The sequence below is a fragment of the Haliotis cracherodii genome, unplaced genomic scaffold, assembly GCF_022045235.1.
Source record: "Haliotis cracherodii isolate W230 unplaced genomic scaffold, xgHalCrac1.p SCAF_4, whole genome shotgun sequence".
NCBI classification, from domain to species: domain Eukaryota; kingdom Metazoa; phylum Mollusca; class Gastropoda; order Lepetellida; family Haliotidae; genus Haliotis; species Haliotis cracherodii.
This window is the reverse complement of record NW_027266297.1, coordinates 28,338,882-28,354,744: the sequence shown is the minus strand read 5'-3', so window position 1 is coordinate 28,354,744 and position 15,863 is coordinate 28,338,882. Positions and strand designations below refer to the sequence as shown.

The window sequence follows — 15,863 nt, the reverse complement described above, 5'->3', positions numbered from 1 at the left end:
TCTACCACTAGACCACGGAGGCGGTCCTGCCCATTTAATGAAGAGTGGTGACTGATATAAATATTGTGGACAACATAAACATAGGCTCTTCAAGTACCTGTCGTTCCAGAGATTCCAGGTAAGAATATAGGTCCCCAGCAATCAAGGGACGAGTAAATTGGTCTGGTGGTCAGGCTCAGTGACTTGGTTGATTGTGAGTCTCCTTGTCCCAGTTGCATGGTAGGATGCCCTTGATGTAAATTACTGGATTGTCTGGTCCAAACGTTCTTTTCTTTATTTGTTGCAGGGACCGTATATGGTCTCTGGTATGTTCTTAAACGCTGCACTCAGCAATATTCCAGCTTTATGATGGCGGTTTGTAAATAAGCATGTCTTGACCACACAATCCAGTGATTGACATTATGAGCATCGATCTACGTAACTGGGATACAATGACATCAATCAGCGAGCCTGACCACCCGATCTCATTAGTCGCATTTTACAGCATGGGTTACTGAAGACCTATTCCAACCCGGATCTTATGAGATTATTTACAAACCGCTGTCATATAGCTGGAATATTGGTGAATGCAGCGTTCAACAACATACAAACCCGACATTCCCTAGTGGCGTGGATCCTTGCTCATATCGACAACGGGTCCACCCTGGCCAGCCTCGACCATTTACAGGCCACCCATAACTTTGTCAACAAACAAAGGCTTAGCTGACTGTACCAGATGGGCTGTACCAGATGTGTCATAAAACATTAAATAATTCAACACAATGATCACAAGTCAGCTGTTTATTACCTTCATATTTACATACAATAACTTTCAAAATCAATAAACAACATGTGTATGAATTTGACAACAATCAGCGTAAATGCTATACATTGAAGACACCTCTGAGATTCTAATCATGATCATATGATTACATAGTTCAAATACAAGACAACTATGACCTCATGTGAATGTGTCCTTCAAGTACTTCATGACTAGAATATGTTAATATGTATGTCTATCTGCACCCCGATTGAGGTCCCATGCATTAAACTTGCACACTGTCCCGACTACACAAAACCAGGTCATCTGAGCATATGCAAACTACTAAACAAACATCATTTACCCAACCTAGCAATCTGACATGACCCACTTCTGTTAAGATAATATATGACATTTTAAATAGTTTCTTTTTTTCTGAGGTGAAGTGCAGTAGGGTTTAACGTTGCATTCAAGATTATTGCACTTATACAGCAGGTGGCCTCATTATTTCAAAGTAATCTTTTTTCATCAAAAGTAGCTGTGCATGCTAGAAATGTCTTCTGAAAAGCAGTTTCAATAAAAAGATCATCATGTTCCAATGACTGTATAGTACATCCTCTCTATTCATCATCATCATCAATTGAGTTTAATAAACCAATTCAATGCAGCCACATCTACCACCCTAAGGCACAAGGTACACATACTCACAACACAGAATATATATTGCCCTTAGTCCAGCATTACCTGAAATTACATAAGCTAGTCATCAGATCATTGACGACAAATGACTGTAGATATGTCTCCATATGAGAACTGTGTCTACACAGAGGCCTTGTTAGTCTGAACATCTATGCTCATGATATACTAAAGCCTGCAAGATTCACAAAGCATAGCCTGTCGTTGTAGGACCGTTTGGATTGTTGCTCCTATTATCAATCACTGGTTTAAAAGATCCAGACATGATCATTTACAGGCAGTCATAAACATGTATATGGATTTAGGCTGAATGTGCCATTAAACATATATCAATCTGTGCCTATAGCATGAATATCACATACAACCAACTGAGGTTATTATGAAACAGGGTTTTTTTAAATCTAAAGTTAATTTGACAATTCTTTAACAAATTATCTCTTTGTTATTAATGTGTAAATCATATAACAAATCTGTTATATTTATATAGGAATGAATGTTTCACACTAGCAGGGCTTCAATAAATACAAGCAAGGAGTTTCACATAATGATTTCACTGTATTGTTTCTAGATGCATACAGAGCTCCATATAAGCTGCATATCTGCGTAAAATATGCATCAGAAATGCAGAAATGTGCAGTAAAATAAAATCCAAGCGTATCAAAATACGCAACGAACATTACAGATAAGCTACAAAAATAAAACTTGAGAGTATCATCAAAAATATTGTGAAGTAACCCTGTGTATTCAATTAGCAAATGAGCAACTTATTTTGAAATTATAAACAGGCATTCCGTCAACCTTGCCAAACTCCATGATGACAGTTACATCATGATCATTTGCCATCACACTTTCTTGTGGAAGTATCGTGGTATTTTTGAGTCCTATAAAGCTCTCGAACCCACACGACACCAGTTTGCAGGGACTAGATGAATAGTGTTTTTAAATATTTAACTTAAATACCCACATGTGTAAAAACTAGTGGGTAACAGAAATTTGAATACCCAGATAGAATTACTGATACCCAATGATTTTAAAATGCATGGGTAAAATACCCACAACACCAAAAGCTTATCTGGAGCTCTGTGCATACATAGACATATTAATTCAGAATTTCAGACACACCACATGATAGACATGGTAGTCATACGGAACACAACCAAATTAATATAATTTCCTCTTCAGGAGAAAGGTCACTTATGTCACTTTGCCTAACAGCAATGCAGGGTCTTACTGAATGAGTAACATTGTATCATATATAAAAATTGAGAATGGATGCAAAATATTTGCTTTTCATGACCAACTAATAATTAACACAAATATAATTGTAGCCATCCTGGCATGCAACTTGATTTCCCTGTCCGTGTCCAGTCTTCAAACAATCAAGTTTGTGTTACACAAGCAAGATCCTGGTGATAGTTTATTTATTTACGGTACAGTGGTCATCCTGGACCCCCATGGAACATGCCAGGGTCCACACAAAGAATGACTGAGAGTTCCCAGGGTGCCGTTGTAAAAAGCGATCTTTGCGCTAGCTCCCATACCTTACCAGAGACTTAGGACAGTTGTAGCTTGAGGGTTGTTTTGTACAACGGCACCCTGGACTCATGGCCCAGAAAAATCCCTGCCAATGCTATCCAGGCTTATCAACTACAACAAATCACCAAAGGATGGTCGAAACAATGTCATGGTTGAATAAGTGAATCTTGACTAAAATTATACTTTATTATTATTATAGTATAATACACTTTCAGACCAAAAGAACGAACACATGCAACCAGCGCCATGTTCACTGAGAAGAAGTTCATTGCACATGATGCAGTTGGTAAAACTAACCAGATGCATATGTCACATATGAATTTGAAATTTCTTGGATCCAACATACTTAACACTTTCGTTATCTCATTCAAACCAGATCCCTTACCCCAGTAATATTTCGTTGAACAAGCCGTATGTGAGAACAAAAGATCTGATCTAATGACTGACCAGTTATTAAAACAGTTGGTCAGGATGGATACATAATTTGTATGCATTTGAAATATATGGATTATCTTAATCAAAATTTGGATTTTAAAAGAAATCACCTGATTCATAGCAGCTTCAACCTTGAATAAGATATGTCTATTATGCAAATGTCATGATATGCTAATAATTACACACATTCATTAACTATATTCTTTGAGGCTATACTTCATATTGACGATGACCTATCTATCAACTGTCTACAGTCTAACCAGGACTAACATGGAATGTATGTCGGTGGCAGTCCCAGCTCTGTTAATCCTGCATGGTTTTGGCAGCCTTCTCCATGAACGTAGCTAGTTTGACATCTCTCTGTGACAAACCACTCACATCGTGACTGCTCACAGTTACCTGGACCTGTGAGAAAACAAGGAAAAAATTAACCATTCACAAGCCAAGTAATTCTGGTTGTAACTTTCTACTGACATTTCTCACAATCACAGTGACAATGAGGGCAATGTTACTACTGCAACAGAATTGCAGTAGCTTTACACTCTTTGGATGCCATTTATACAGTAGTGTGACAGCATAATGACTACATTACCCTTCCCAAAAGAATGCCTTGTAACTATGGGTTCTTCAGTGAGGTATTATCTGATATACGTGATCTCTATTCAGTTTGCTTCTTTGGCTCAGGATGAATGAATGCAAGATTTCAACAGTATTTTTTATTTACCGTTTTCGCTGTAGTAAGCGCCCTGATCCAATCAATGCCCCTGACCAACTTCAAGACCAATCTGTAAGTAATCCTCATAAGTGCCCCGAAAGAATGAAAATTAACGTGACTATCTGTAACATCTTGTGTCAATACAGATATCTTTTACAAGAGCAGAATCATAGAAAGGGATATACAAAATTAAGGCGTGTCAGTTTCGTCGATGTTTATGCTAAGCTTGTTCACTACCCCACCCCATCTTTGTTTTTACACCGAATACAGCACATCAAGTCGGCTTTATGTGAGAGGAAAGCCCAAAGTGATGAAGGTCTCAGACCTTTACCATGTTGGTGACACCAATGAGTTTGAGAAATGAGTATGGTGCTGACAACCCGCGGCCAAACATCCAGGATTCAAACCTTTACAGAGCTCCAGATAAGCTTTTGGTGTTGTGGGTATTTTACCCCATGCATTTAAAATCATTGGGTATCAGTAATTCTATCTGGATATTCACATTTCTGTTACCCACTAGTTTTTACACATGTGGGTATTTAAGTTAAATATTTAAAATCACTATTTATCTAGTCCTGGTGTCGTGTGGGTTTGAGAGCTTTATAGGCCTCAAAAATACCACGATACTTCCACAAGAAAGTGTGATGACAAATGATCATCATGTAACTGTCATCGTGGAGTTTGACAAGGTTGACGGAATGCCTGTTTATAATTTCAAAATAAGTTGCTCATTTGCTAATTGAATACGCAGGGTTACTTCACAATATTTTGATGATTCTCACAAGTTTTATTTTTGTAGCGTATCTGTAATATTTGTTGCGTATTTGATACGCTTGGATTTTATTTTCCTGCCTATTTCTACATTTCTGATGAGTATTTTATGCAGATACACAGCTTATCTGGAGGTCTGCTTTAGCTTAGCCTTAGGGATTAGTTAATATCTCTTATGCATTAGATGTCACGATGTCAGACATGAACACAAATCAATCCTAAGGTTGTTTGTAGTTTAATGCCACACTCGGCAATATTCCAGCTATATGATGGTGGTCTGTAAATAATCAAGTATAAGAAAAGTAAAACAAAACTAGAATCTTGTGCATATCTGCAAAATTTTCAATCATGTGCCAAGCAATTAAGTGCTTGCAAAGATTACCCCATTACTATTGGTAAAAATATTGAACGATGTGAGTGAGTAAGTGAGTTGGGTTTAACGCCGCTTTTAACAGTATTCCAGTTATATCACGGCGTGTCAGCTTATTTAATGTGGGAGGAGAGGCCGAAGTGATGCAGGTCTCAGACATTTACCACTTCGGTGAAACCCACGAGGACTGGTATGGTGCTGACAATCCTAGAAACATAATCAGCATGAACAGGGATTCGAACCCATAATCATAGGTTTCTGGCGTGCCCAAAGGACGCAACTCTGCACAGCGAATCGCGGCGCCTTAGACGAATGGGCCACCCATGCCCCCAATATTGAATGGAGAGGTAGTATTGTGTGCTGCAGGTCCAATGAGCTGGTACATATATAACTGAACAGAAACACTGCCAAATATCAACCAGGTCACATACCAACACCAAATACAAGGAACGTGATGCATGTGCATATTGAAAACCTTGTTGCACCAGACAAAACCAGGTTGCACTCTTGTCCCATAAATGCATCTAAATGAATATAATCTCCGATCTCTGAGAACTGTGTCATGATTTTCAATACAGTTAGCACTTTTGTCACAGTACTTATGTGGCATTGTCATCAATGGCAACTGTCATATAATGCATAATGATAATCATTATTTGGATTATCTAAATATCCTAACGTGATACGGTGGTCAGCGTCAGTAAGAGATGAAGCCACAGTACAGTACGTAATCTTGAATTACCCAAGAAAGAAATGACAAATTAGTGTAGTATGGTAAATAAAGCTTAGAGGCATCAAGTGTGTTTAAAAAAGCAAAGTTGCATAGACAAATATAAGGTAGCTACGGAATAAATCGCAAAGAACAATGAAGAACGAAGTGTGGTTTATTTCACGATAAAACATTGTCCTATTTCTTGAGATTTGAACATGCGCCCTCAGCTTGATGACCTTGTATATTGGACATCGTTATTTTTGAGAGGGGAGTCTCCCACTAGATGTATCATATATCGCTGTGTATAAGGCAAGTTTTTCGTTCCTTGAATTAGGGGGCTTTCAAGGGGGGTCATCTTATAAACAGGGTTTAAGAGTTTTGATGTTTTTTTCCCCCCAACACAAAGACATTACTATGAGCATGTAACACCGGAAATACCATGTCAGCAAATCCATAATGAAGTACGCAAACTAATCATGTAATTACACTGTCTGGTTATAAAAAAAATTTCATTATATATCTGGACTTATGTTTGTAATCTATTTTATTGATTTTATTCAAAATTTCATTCAATATTGTTTATATAAATTTCGGCAACATCGTTTTTGCTAATTGAGCCCTGTCACCACATCACACTAATTCCATCGGTCTTTAACGAAACATTCATGGGGTACTGGGCAACAATTCTGTCCCCGATTCCACACATTGAACTTCATACAATAATAGTGAGTGAGTGAATAGGGTTTTACGCCGCTTTTAGCAATATTCCAGCAATATCACGGCAGGGAACACCACAAATGGGCTTCACACATTGTACCCATGTCGGGAATCGGCTTAAGATAGTATCAGCGCTAAGATTGCTTTGTGCAAGTGGGTCCTGGACCTTTTAATTACTGGACTCTACAGTGTACTTTCATGGAACATATATATGGAACATTAAGAAGGAGCATGTAAGACATCTTTCTACAATGTCTCACATTTATACTGCTGGAATGTCTTGAGGGAACTAGCACCATAACCATGTTTACCTTGTTTCTTATTTATCAAGGTCAAAGTACTAATGCATGCATAAGTAATAAGAGATCCCTATATATCATGTATATTTCATCACCTGTGTCAAGCAGGGTCACTGACATGTTCAAACATTATCCGAACCTGATAATTATCATAATAAGTATAGGAATCCCTGATCAACTTACATTAACAAGGAACCAGGTTTACTGCTGACGCAAACCCAACCAAGAGTTATGTCCCTTGACATGACTATTTTTCTACTGCATTCAACCAAATAGATTTTCAAGTCACTATTTTGGCCTGCCATTTAAATTACTTTAATTGCTTACCAAAGTTATCTTGCTTTGTTTGCTCAGCTAACTATTGGCAAACAGCCTAGGAATCTTGAGAACAGCAGTCAGCATGGTCAGTGCCCAAAACTTTTGATACGACTTGTCCAAACATGGCTTCTTAGCTTCCTTTTCAGTAGATTTTAGGGCTAGTAATATGGAGTGGTATTAATCCATAATCTTTTCTTAATCCATGTTGACAATGTTTTTAGAGGGACACCAAAGTCTTTGGCAATTTGTGATTTAGTTGATGACCTGCTCAGTGCTGTCACTGTTTCATACTTAGTCTCAATCGATTGTACTGATAATTTATGTTTTTTAGGTGCAGAAACATCTGATTCAATTATCCTCTCGGTCATACCAGGCCCTTCACCAGATTGCTCAGTCATAAAATAGTGTATTGATTTATAAACAAAAAGGCAAATTCCATGATGTTTCTGCAATTCTGCTTTAAGTCACATTTTCTGCAAAATTTTCTGCTATCACAGAATGGCAGAATTCATCTGGGACTGATGTACAACTCACCTTGTTGTACACATTAAACCATTCGGGGTGATGGTCCATCTTATCAGCCAGGAGAGCAACTCTCGTCATGAACCCAAACGCCTGAAACATATATGCATGTACATGTTAAGACGAAATAATATGTTAATCAAAATGATAATATGGGATTATTCTTTCGTTTGTTTGTTTATTAATGCCGCACTCAGCAATATTCCAGCTATATGACAGCGGGCTTTGAATAACCTAGTCTGGTCCAGACAATCCAGTGATAGACATGTGGGATAACATGCATCAACCAAGACTGCAAGCCTGACCACCCAATCCAGCTCTGCTTCTTATGATAAGCATGGGTAGCTGAAGACCAATTCTAACCAGGATCTTCTCGGGGGCGGATTCTTCTGATGACACTGTTAAACCGACATTGTGTGAAATTCAAGTGTAACATAGGATGAGAGGGGCATTTGTATTTCTTCAGGAAAAAAACCATTATCTCGGTTTGCATGACTTGCATCTTCAAGAGGCAAGGGAGGTAACCAATTATAAAAGTCCAGTTTCCACCCTTGCCAAGGCTGAAATTTCAAGACTCGATCGGAGAGCCCCATTGGCTTTTGCAAATTATGTCCCTTCTAATGTCCCTCCTATTGACCAATCAGATTCCACCTCTCATATCACTTGCATTTGCTTCAAACACCCGGCGGCTCCCGGTCAAGACGATCTGATCAAGTTATTGGAAGTACAGTTCCACATTAACATCTCAGACACTCAGAGGATATGGATTGTAGCACAACATTTGAGCATGTTGATTAAAACATGAAAAGATTTGGAAAATATTGGTCGACACAGTTCACGGTAAACATGCTTTGCAAATCCTGCAGTCAACCAAATTTCTAAACAGCAGTTGCTGTGTTGTTTATGATTTTGATTGGACTATGCATAGATTCGTTAGCCCGGCCAAAATATAACACCAAAATTCCAGCATAGTTCGGCAAGGATGGACTTTTAGATTCAGTTAACTCCCATGCCTCGGGAACATACATGACAAGTTAATCAACAACATTGTGGCGGCATGTAGCCTGTGCACTGTGCATAGGTCACAAATCAGGTAAAGCAACACTGAGAAACATTGAGTTGCGAGCTTATGTTCAGATCTCTGGAAATTATGTCAGAGTTATGAAAGGTAGCTATTGAGGATACATTTAACACACCGCTTGTGTAAACAGTGAGGGTACGATGACACACACTCATTAAGCATGACCATTGCATGCATAATGTGGCCTCCTAACCCAGATTCCCACATAACTGAGGTGCAACTAAAGCACAGGGCACTACAATGTTTAATAAATTGTTTATTTTATGAGATCTGTTTACTCAAGATAGTTACTGCTGAGGTAAGTAGCAAGGGAATTCCTGTGACATGTCTAGGCCATGTGTTACTTAATATCTTCTAACCTTTCAGTATGAGTTGATGACTACCTTTAACTGCATTATAGATAGCAACAAAGTAGTTTTTTAATGACTTGAGGCAAACAGGGTATGACTGCCAACTGGACTGTAAAGTTCCCCTTTAAAAGTTGTAAATCATCAAACCTGGTTAAAATTCTTGAAGAGATATTCCTTATAGAGGGCATCCCTTCCTTCCACCATGGACCAGCCAGCATCAGTCAGGGGACTCAGGGCAGTACTTCTCTCTTCATCCGACAGCTTCCCACGCTTTGCCTCAGTTGCCTGTATAGAAAGAAAACAATGATTCATTACCTAACAAACAAAGAACATCATGATATTCTTTATAATGAATGAATAAGGATTTGTTGTGCAAAATTGCACTCAGCAATATTTGGCTATTTTTTTGTTCTTTATTTCCTTACATTCAGTTGGTTGGTTGGTTTGTTGTTTAACGCCGCACTCAGCTATATGATGGCGGTCTGTAAATAATGGAGTCTGGACCAGACAATCCAGTGATTGATATCATGAGCATCGATCCACGCAATTGGTATTGAGGACAGGCATCAGCCAAGTCAGCGAGCTTGACCACCCGATGCCGTTAATCGCCTTTTACGATAAGCATAATTCAGAGGTAACTTAGCATTGTATTTAAATGTAACAGTGTATTAATACTAAGCATTAAAGCCCCTTCCTCTTTGTAGGCCCTATTATCAGTGAATTACAAGCTACCTCCACCAAGCCTTCACATTCATTAGCCTATACTGTAAATCTTGTAATTAATGTGAGCAAGAATTAAATGCAAAAAATGTGAGTGGTATTTCCTTGCAGTATTAAACATCGCACTTATATCAACAATAAGACATTTTGGAAAGCAGAAATACCAACTTAGACTTAAGCTGAAAACAAACAACTATGTATTCCACATCACTGTTTATTGAGCAGCACTTGTAACAAGTATATAAACAATGTCATTCAAACACTAATTACATCCTGTGAATTGTCACTGCTAGGGTCAAGACAAGAGTTCTACCCACGCAACACGGTGTATTTGTTCTTTGCGACTGCGTCAAAGGCCAACACGAGCCAGCGTGCATGTAGTGTTTTAGTTCCCTACTCAGCGCTAATAAGCGGTGCTACTTGGTGTGTGATTGGATTAATGTAAGGTTGGATTAAGGTGAGAATTCTCCTGTAAACCTGACAGAGCACATTTTCTTCAGATATAAATCCACTGATGCTTGAGAGGAGGGGGATGTCGCATTCATATTGAGTCACATTTTTGGCTAGGGACCTGGGGTCGCATTCTGTTGGAGACGCATTAATTTCACGATTTACAGTATATTAAGTCAATATGAACTGATCAATTTTCAAGTTCAACAAAACGGAATTTAACTGACATTTACTGTGGACGTAGGGCTGAATTTCGAAAATCAGCCTGAGCATGCCTAGGTTAACCCCTACTGTAAAATGTCCATTGATCTGGTACCATGATGGGTACTACTCAACTTTTGAAAGATATATTGAGATGTTTGAGATTGAACGTCTACAACTACAAATGTCCCTGGATTGTAAGCAAACCAAGGCCAACAAGTGCTAGGTAATTAAATGGGAATGTTTATATATACTAACAAGTAATGATGCTGTCAGTGTTTCAGTTCCATGCAAATATTGACGGTAACTTATTTGTGCACCAACATTTCTCAATTCATGGCTGGGTAGTAGGCCTACATATTTCTTTTTTTAGTCAATTTAACAAATATTCATCTTCACTCTACATTATTTATATGACCCTTGAAGATCCGGGGTAGAATAGGTCTTCAGCAACCAATGCTTATCGTAAAAGGTGACTATGCTTGTGGTAAGAGGCGACTAACGAGATCCGGTGGTCAGGCTTACTGACTTGGTTGATGCATGTCATCGTGTCCTAATTGGGTGGATCGATGCTTATCATGCTTATGTAGCAGGGTGTGGAGTCATCCCACAGATGACATCCTTACCTTGTCAGCTTGCTGACGGGGTTAACCTCTTTGGTCATGTAGACAAGGCGTCCAACCTCTGATCAGAAGGTCCGTGGATCAAATCCCATCATGGGACTCAGTCATTTTTTGGCCGCTACACTTATGATGTCAATCACTACAGTGTCTGGTCCAGACTCGATTATTTACACATTGCCATCACTGCCGGAATATTGTTGAGGGCAGTGTTAAACAACAAACAAACATTAATTATAGATTGCTAGGCTAATCGAATTCTTTTGCTAAAGATTCTACTCCAACTCATTTCAAAACAGCAAAAATTTTATCATCATGTACAGTGTATATGTATTTCCATAACAGGTGGACTAATTTGGCTTGTTCAGGCATTTTCACATGCAATGATTTTACGGGCGCATCAGTTAGTATCTGACGACACTTTTTGAAGTAGGTCACAATGATAAACATGACAATGTGACGCCATCAATACATGAGTTCCATATTATGATGCCAATGCATAACTAACAATGTCGTCATTATTTTGACGAAAAAATGCACTTTCGTCAACTAACTAAACCACATGGCTCCAGTAATTTCACGCAGCTGCGAATCTAGGGTAAAGCATCTGGCATATTTCATATGCGTCCTTCACAGAATCTGTGTTCCACTGGGTGAGCGCGATGCCTTTGAATGATTTTTCGTGGCTTTAGACTTATAATGCACCAAGAAATGGTTAACGTTGGTCCAGTGAGATGAAGAAACCCGAGTGGGTCCAAGTAGGTATCACACAAACTCACCATCTTGTGCACAAATGTCAGGGAATGTCGCGGTTCCAAACGGCAAATCTTGGAAAGGACAGTCACGAATCGATAAGAATTCATGACACGCGACTCTTGTTTCCGGAACACAAGAAGGGAGACAACTCCTTGTGCCCTATTTCATAAATTAAGTGAAGCGTCTTGAAAATGACTTTGCTGCGAAAGGTCGGCATCGACGAGTCCTAGTCTATCCTGTAAACGCCCTATCACGACAAGCATTGGCGAGCCTGTCAAACAAAACATGATCTTATTTGAATGCGGAGTTGTTATACATTCACCACTGTCCATTATGATGTGGAACTGTGAACAAAACGGAAACATATAAATCAAAGTTCACCATGCACCTCGGGCCACAGCGTAGACCAGAGGGTCATCGAGAGTGCGCACCTGACACATTGCACGCATCAATTCGAGGTTAAAGTGCTCATATTGTACATAGACACGTAATACAATGAGCTCTCTTCTTAAATCTTTTCCCAATCCCATGATTTGCAAACGTCCAAATGTGTAATATATTCATAGAAGTGTCTTTATTTGAAAGTATATTATGCTGTGAGGCAGTTACAAAATTTCAACAACGGGGACCATTTTCCATACGTGTATGTATATGTACAAGCAAATATATTAAGTAGGTTGGAAATTGTGTTAACTTTTATTCTGTTATTATTTATTGATATTGACATATAAACAATTTCCTTTTGTTTGCTCTGGTGCTCTCACATTTCGCAAACCCCCATATTTGCTTGAGGGAAAATCAGGGTATCATATCAATCTTGTGTTCAATAAATTCTACAATTAGTCATTTTTTGTGCAATATGTTGAATGTGCACGTCACTGAAATGCTGTGTTGAAGACAATGACTATATTTTCCAAGATGTAAACCTCATTCCCCTGTATTAAGATGTGAATATGTGCCCTTGGAAATTTAAGTGTTTCAAGAAGAATCACAATTTTGAACAATAAAAAAACATTGGTTTCTTGAAAATTATATTGTGGCACACCAACTGGTCACCATTAACATAATTACAATTCAGTCAGCCATAACAGCTATGATAAATTACTCGTTGTCCCTAGAAACTCATAATCTGGGTCCATCAACTCGGTGACAGCCATTTTACTATGAGCTCGAGTGATTGAGTATTGTTTTACGAGTCTTTTAGCAATATACCACTAATATCATGGAAGGGACCCCAGAAATGGGCGTCACACATTATTAACATGTGGGGAATCGAACCCGGGTTTTCGGCGTGACGCTTTAACCACAAGGCTACCCCACCGCCCCTGTGAGCTCGAGTGTGCCCATCCCTGTCACTGCTACTGATAATGTTTATCGGTTTAACATATCCTGGTGTCTGTTTGTGAAACACATTGTACGTGAAGCATGTTTACTGTTTATTTGTCCAGTTTGTTTGTGGAAGAGTACATTCAGCACTGGCTTCGTATGATAAACATTGTCAAAATATATCATAATTCTATATGTAATGTGAACACGGAACTGTTTCCGACGCATATTACCGTTTGTTGACGCCCTAATATGTTTCCATCCCCGGTAACTGCATGTAACTGGTGACCCTCATTATTAGTATTAGTAGTATTAGTATAAGTAGTAGTGAGTGAGTGAGTTTGTTTTTTTACGCCGCTTTTAGCAATACTCCAGCAATATCACGGCGGGAGACACCAGAAATGGGCTTCACACATTGTACCCATGTCGGGAATCGAACCCGGATCTTCGGCGTGACGAGCTAACGCTTTAACCACTAGGCTACCCGACCGCCCCATTAGTAGTAGTAGTAGTAGTAGTAGTAGTAGTAGTAGTAGTAGTAGTAGTAGCAGTAGTATTTAATATAAGGTCCCAATTCTCTTCTTGTGAGTTCTCGATGAAGTTGTAGATCAGATGTTGTTTGTTTATGAAACTCGTAACTAAAGAGTGAGTGAGTTGGGTTTAACACCGTTTTTGAACAGGGTACAAGTTCACGACGTGTCAGCTAAATGTTAAAGTTGGAAGAAAGTCCTCAGCGATGCAGGTCTCAGACGTTTACCACTTCGATTACCCAGCGTCATATCTCCTTTCTCTTTTGGTGAACAACTTAGACCCTATTGCTACCATAGATTCGTTTTAAGCCCGATTCGAATACTATTGCGAATCCGTCCAAGGTATTTATCATACAGAACGGAGATGGGTAGGGTATTTACGTAGTGATCACACGCGGCGCGAATCCATTGTCAGAACCAATAACCAGCGGATCGATATCCTATCAGAGAAGACAGCCGCCGTGGTCCAGTGGTAGAGCGTCCGCCCGGAGAGCGAAAGGTCCGGGGTCCGGCCGCGTCATACCAAAAGACGTTAAACTATGGTACTTGTTGTTACCCTGTCTGGCGCCGAGTGGAGTTTTATGTTAAACTGCGGCATGGTATTTCAGTGTGCTGGCACTATAAATCGGCATCAGTCCGACTAGGACAAGCAGCCACACACACACTCGTGCATCCACGTCGCTATATAAGTGCAATAATCTTGGACGCGACGTTAAATCCCATTTCAACTTACCTCACCTATCAGAGAAAGGGACGCAACTGATATATAAGTTTATCATCACAATATCTGCAGCATGTTTCTTGATTTAGACATCTTAAAACCTACTCTAACTGAACACATACACTGTCTGGAAACGTTTTGAGAAAAGGGAGGATTACAATCAATTTTATTGATGTTACTGAAAGGGGTAACAACAATAGGTTTCGTACAACTCTTTTATACGCTACACAACAAAAATATGATTGTGTAAATTGTTTGTGTGTTGTTTAAAGCCCCTATCAGCAATATTCCAGCTATATGACGGCGGTCTGTAAATAATCGAGTATGGACCAGACAATCCAGTTATTGACATCATGGGCATCGATATACGCAATTAGGATACGATGACATGTATTAACCAAGTCAGCGATCCTGACCACCCGATGCCGTTATTCGCCTCTTACGACAAGCATTTGGTCGCCTCTTACGGCAAGCATGGGTTGCTGAAGACCTATTCTTCCCCGGATCTTCACGGGTCCTTCGAGGAAGGTTGATAGGTCGGGTCTACCCGGACCTTCACAGTTCGGTTGCGTCCGTAATAGACAATTCATATGATCCAGATATCCCTTCAGGGCTGACGTAGTGTTGGACGAACAGCGGGTAATCAGTACACGTGCCGTCGACGCCCAGTCGACCAGAACACATGGCTACGTGATGCACACTTGTTGTGTTTAGACTGCCTATCGATTGGAAACACATGTGTACAGATCAATAGATAAGAGAGCATATCTACAAATGATGCAGTTGTTTTCATTACTTGTTTAACTATAAATTTGTTGCAAACGATTAGGTAGGTGGCCAAAATAAACATTAACATACACTTACAAATTGTTGTGACTTTTTTTTTTGTGTGTGAATATGATTTGGAAAGTAGAAATAAATCAATGCTGGTTGGCTCGTTTCTTGAAAGCCAGTTCAACGAGGTTATTATGACGCCCGTATCGTTCGACTTTGAAGGTTCTAATTTTGAAGGACGAGATGGGATTACGGCCTTTTTTGCCCACGGGATCTCCACATTTCAGGAATGAGTAAAACTTTTGGAAATTGTTGGTTGATTTGTTGTTTAACGCCGCACTCTGAAATTAACATATTTTATAGAGAAAAAACAGTTGTTAAAATATAGTTATTAAAAATGTGACAACTACATAGGACATGTTTCTTCTTATTTACTTCCTAGATATTCAAGAGACATTTCATTTTGAAAGCCTTCTTCGTGAGGATATGCCTCCACTAAGGGCT

General features: G+C 39.2%; 1 protein-coding gene across 1 annotated transcript; it reads right to left on the bottom strand.

The window, feature by feature from the left end:
- Nucleotides 1-765: 765 nt before the first annotated feature.
- LOC139480041 (probable pterin-4-alpha-carbinolamine dehydratase) lies at nt 766-12,127 on the bottom strand. The gene is made up of 4 exons (XM_071263021.1): nt 12,032-12,127; nt 9,409-9,546; nt 7,843-7,923; nt 766-3,811 (listed from the first exon to the last, which is right to left on the bottom strand). The coding sequence occupies exons 1-4, from the start codon at nt 12,113-12,115 to the stop codon at nt 3,710-3,712; spliced, it is 405 nt and encodes a 134-aa protein (XP_071119122.1). The 5' UTR covers nt 12,116-12,127; the 3' UTR covers nt 766-3,709.
- Nucleotides 12,128-15,863: the final 3,736 nt, after the last annotated feature.

Coding starts and splice junctions, on each gene's coding strand:
- LOC139480041 (XM_071263021.1), bottom strand. CDS start 12,115: ATGAATTCTTATCGATTCGTGACTGTCCTTTCCAAGATTTGCCGTTTG. Junction 9,547..12,031: donor TGACATTTGTGCACAAGATG/GTGAGTTTGTGT, acceptor CTTTCTATACAG/GCAACTGAGGCAAAGCGTGG. Junction 3,812..7,842: donor GGTTTAATGTGTACAACAAG/GTGAGTTGTACA, acceptor GTTTTCTCACAG/GTCCAGGTAACTGTGAGCAG.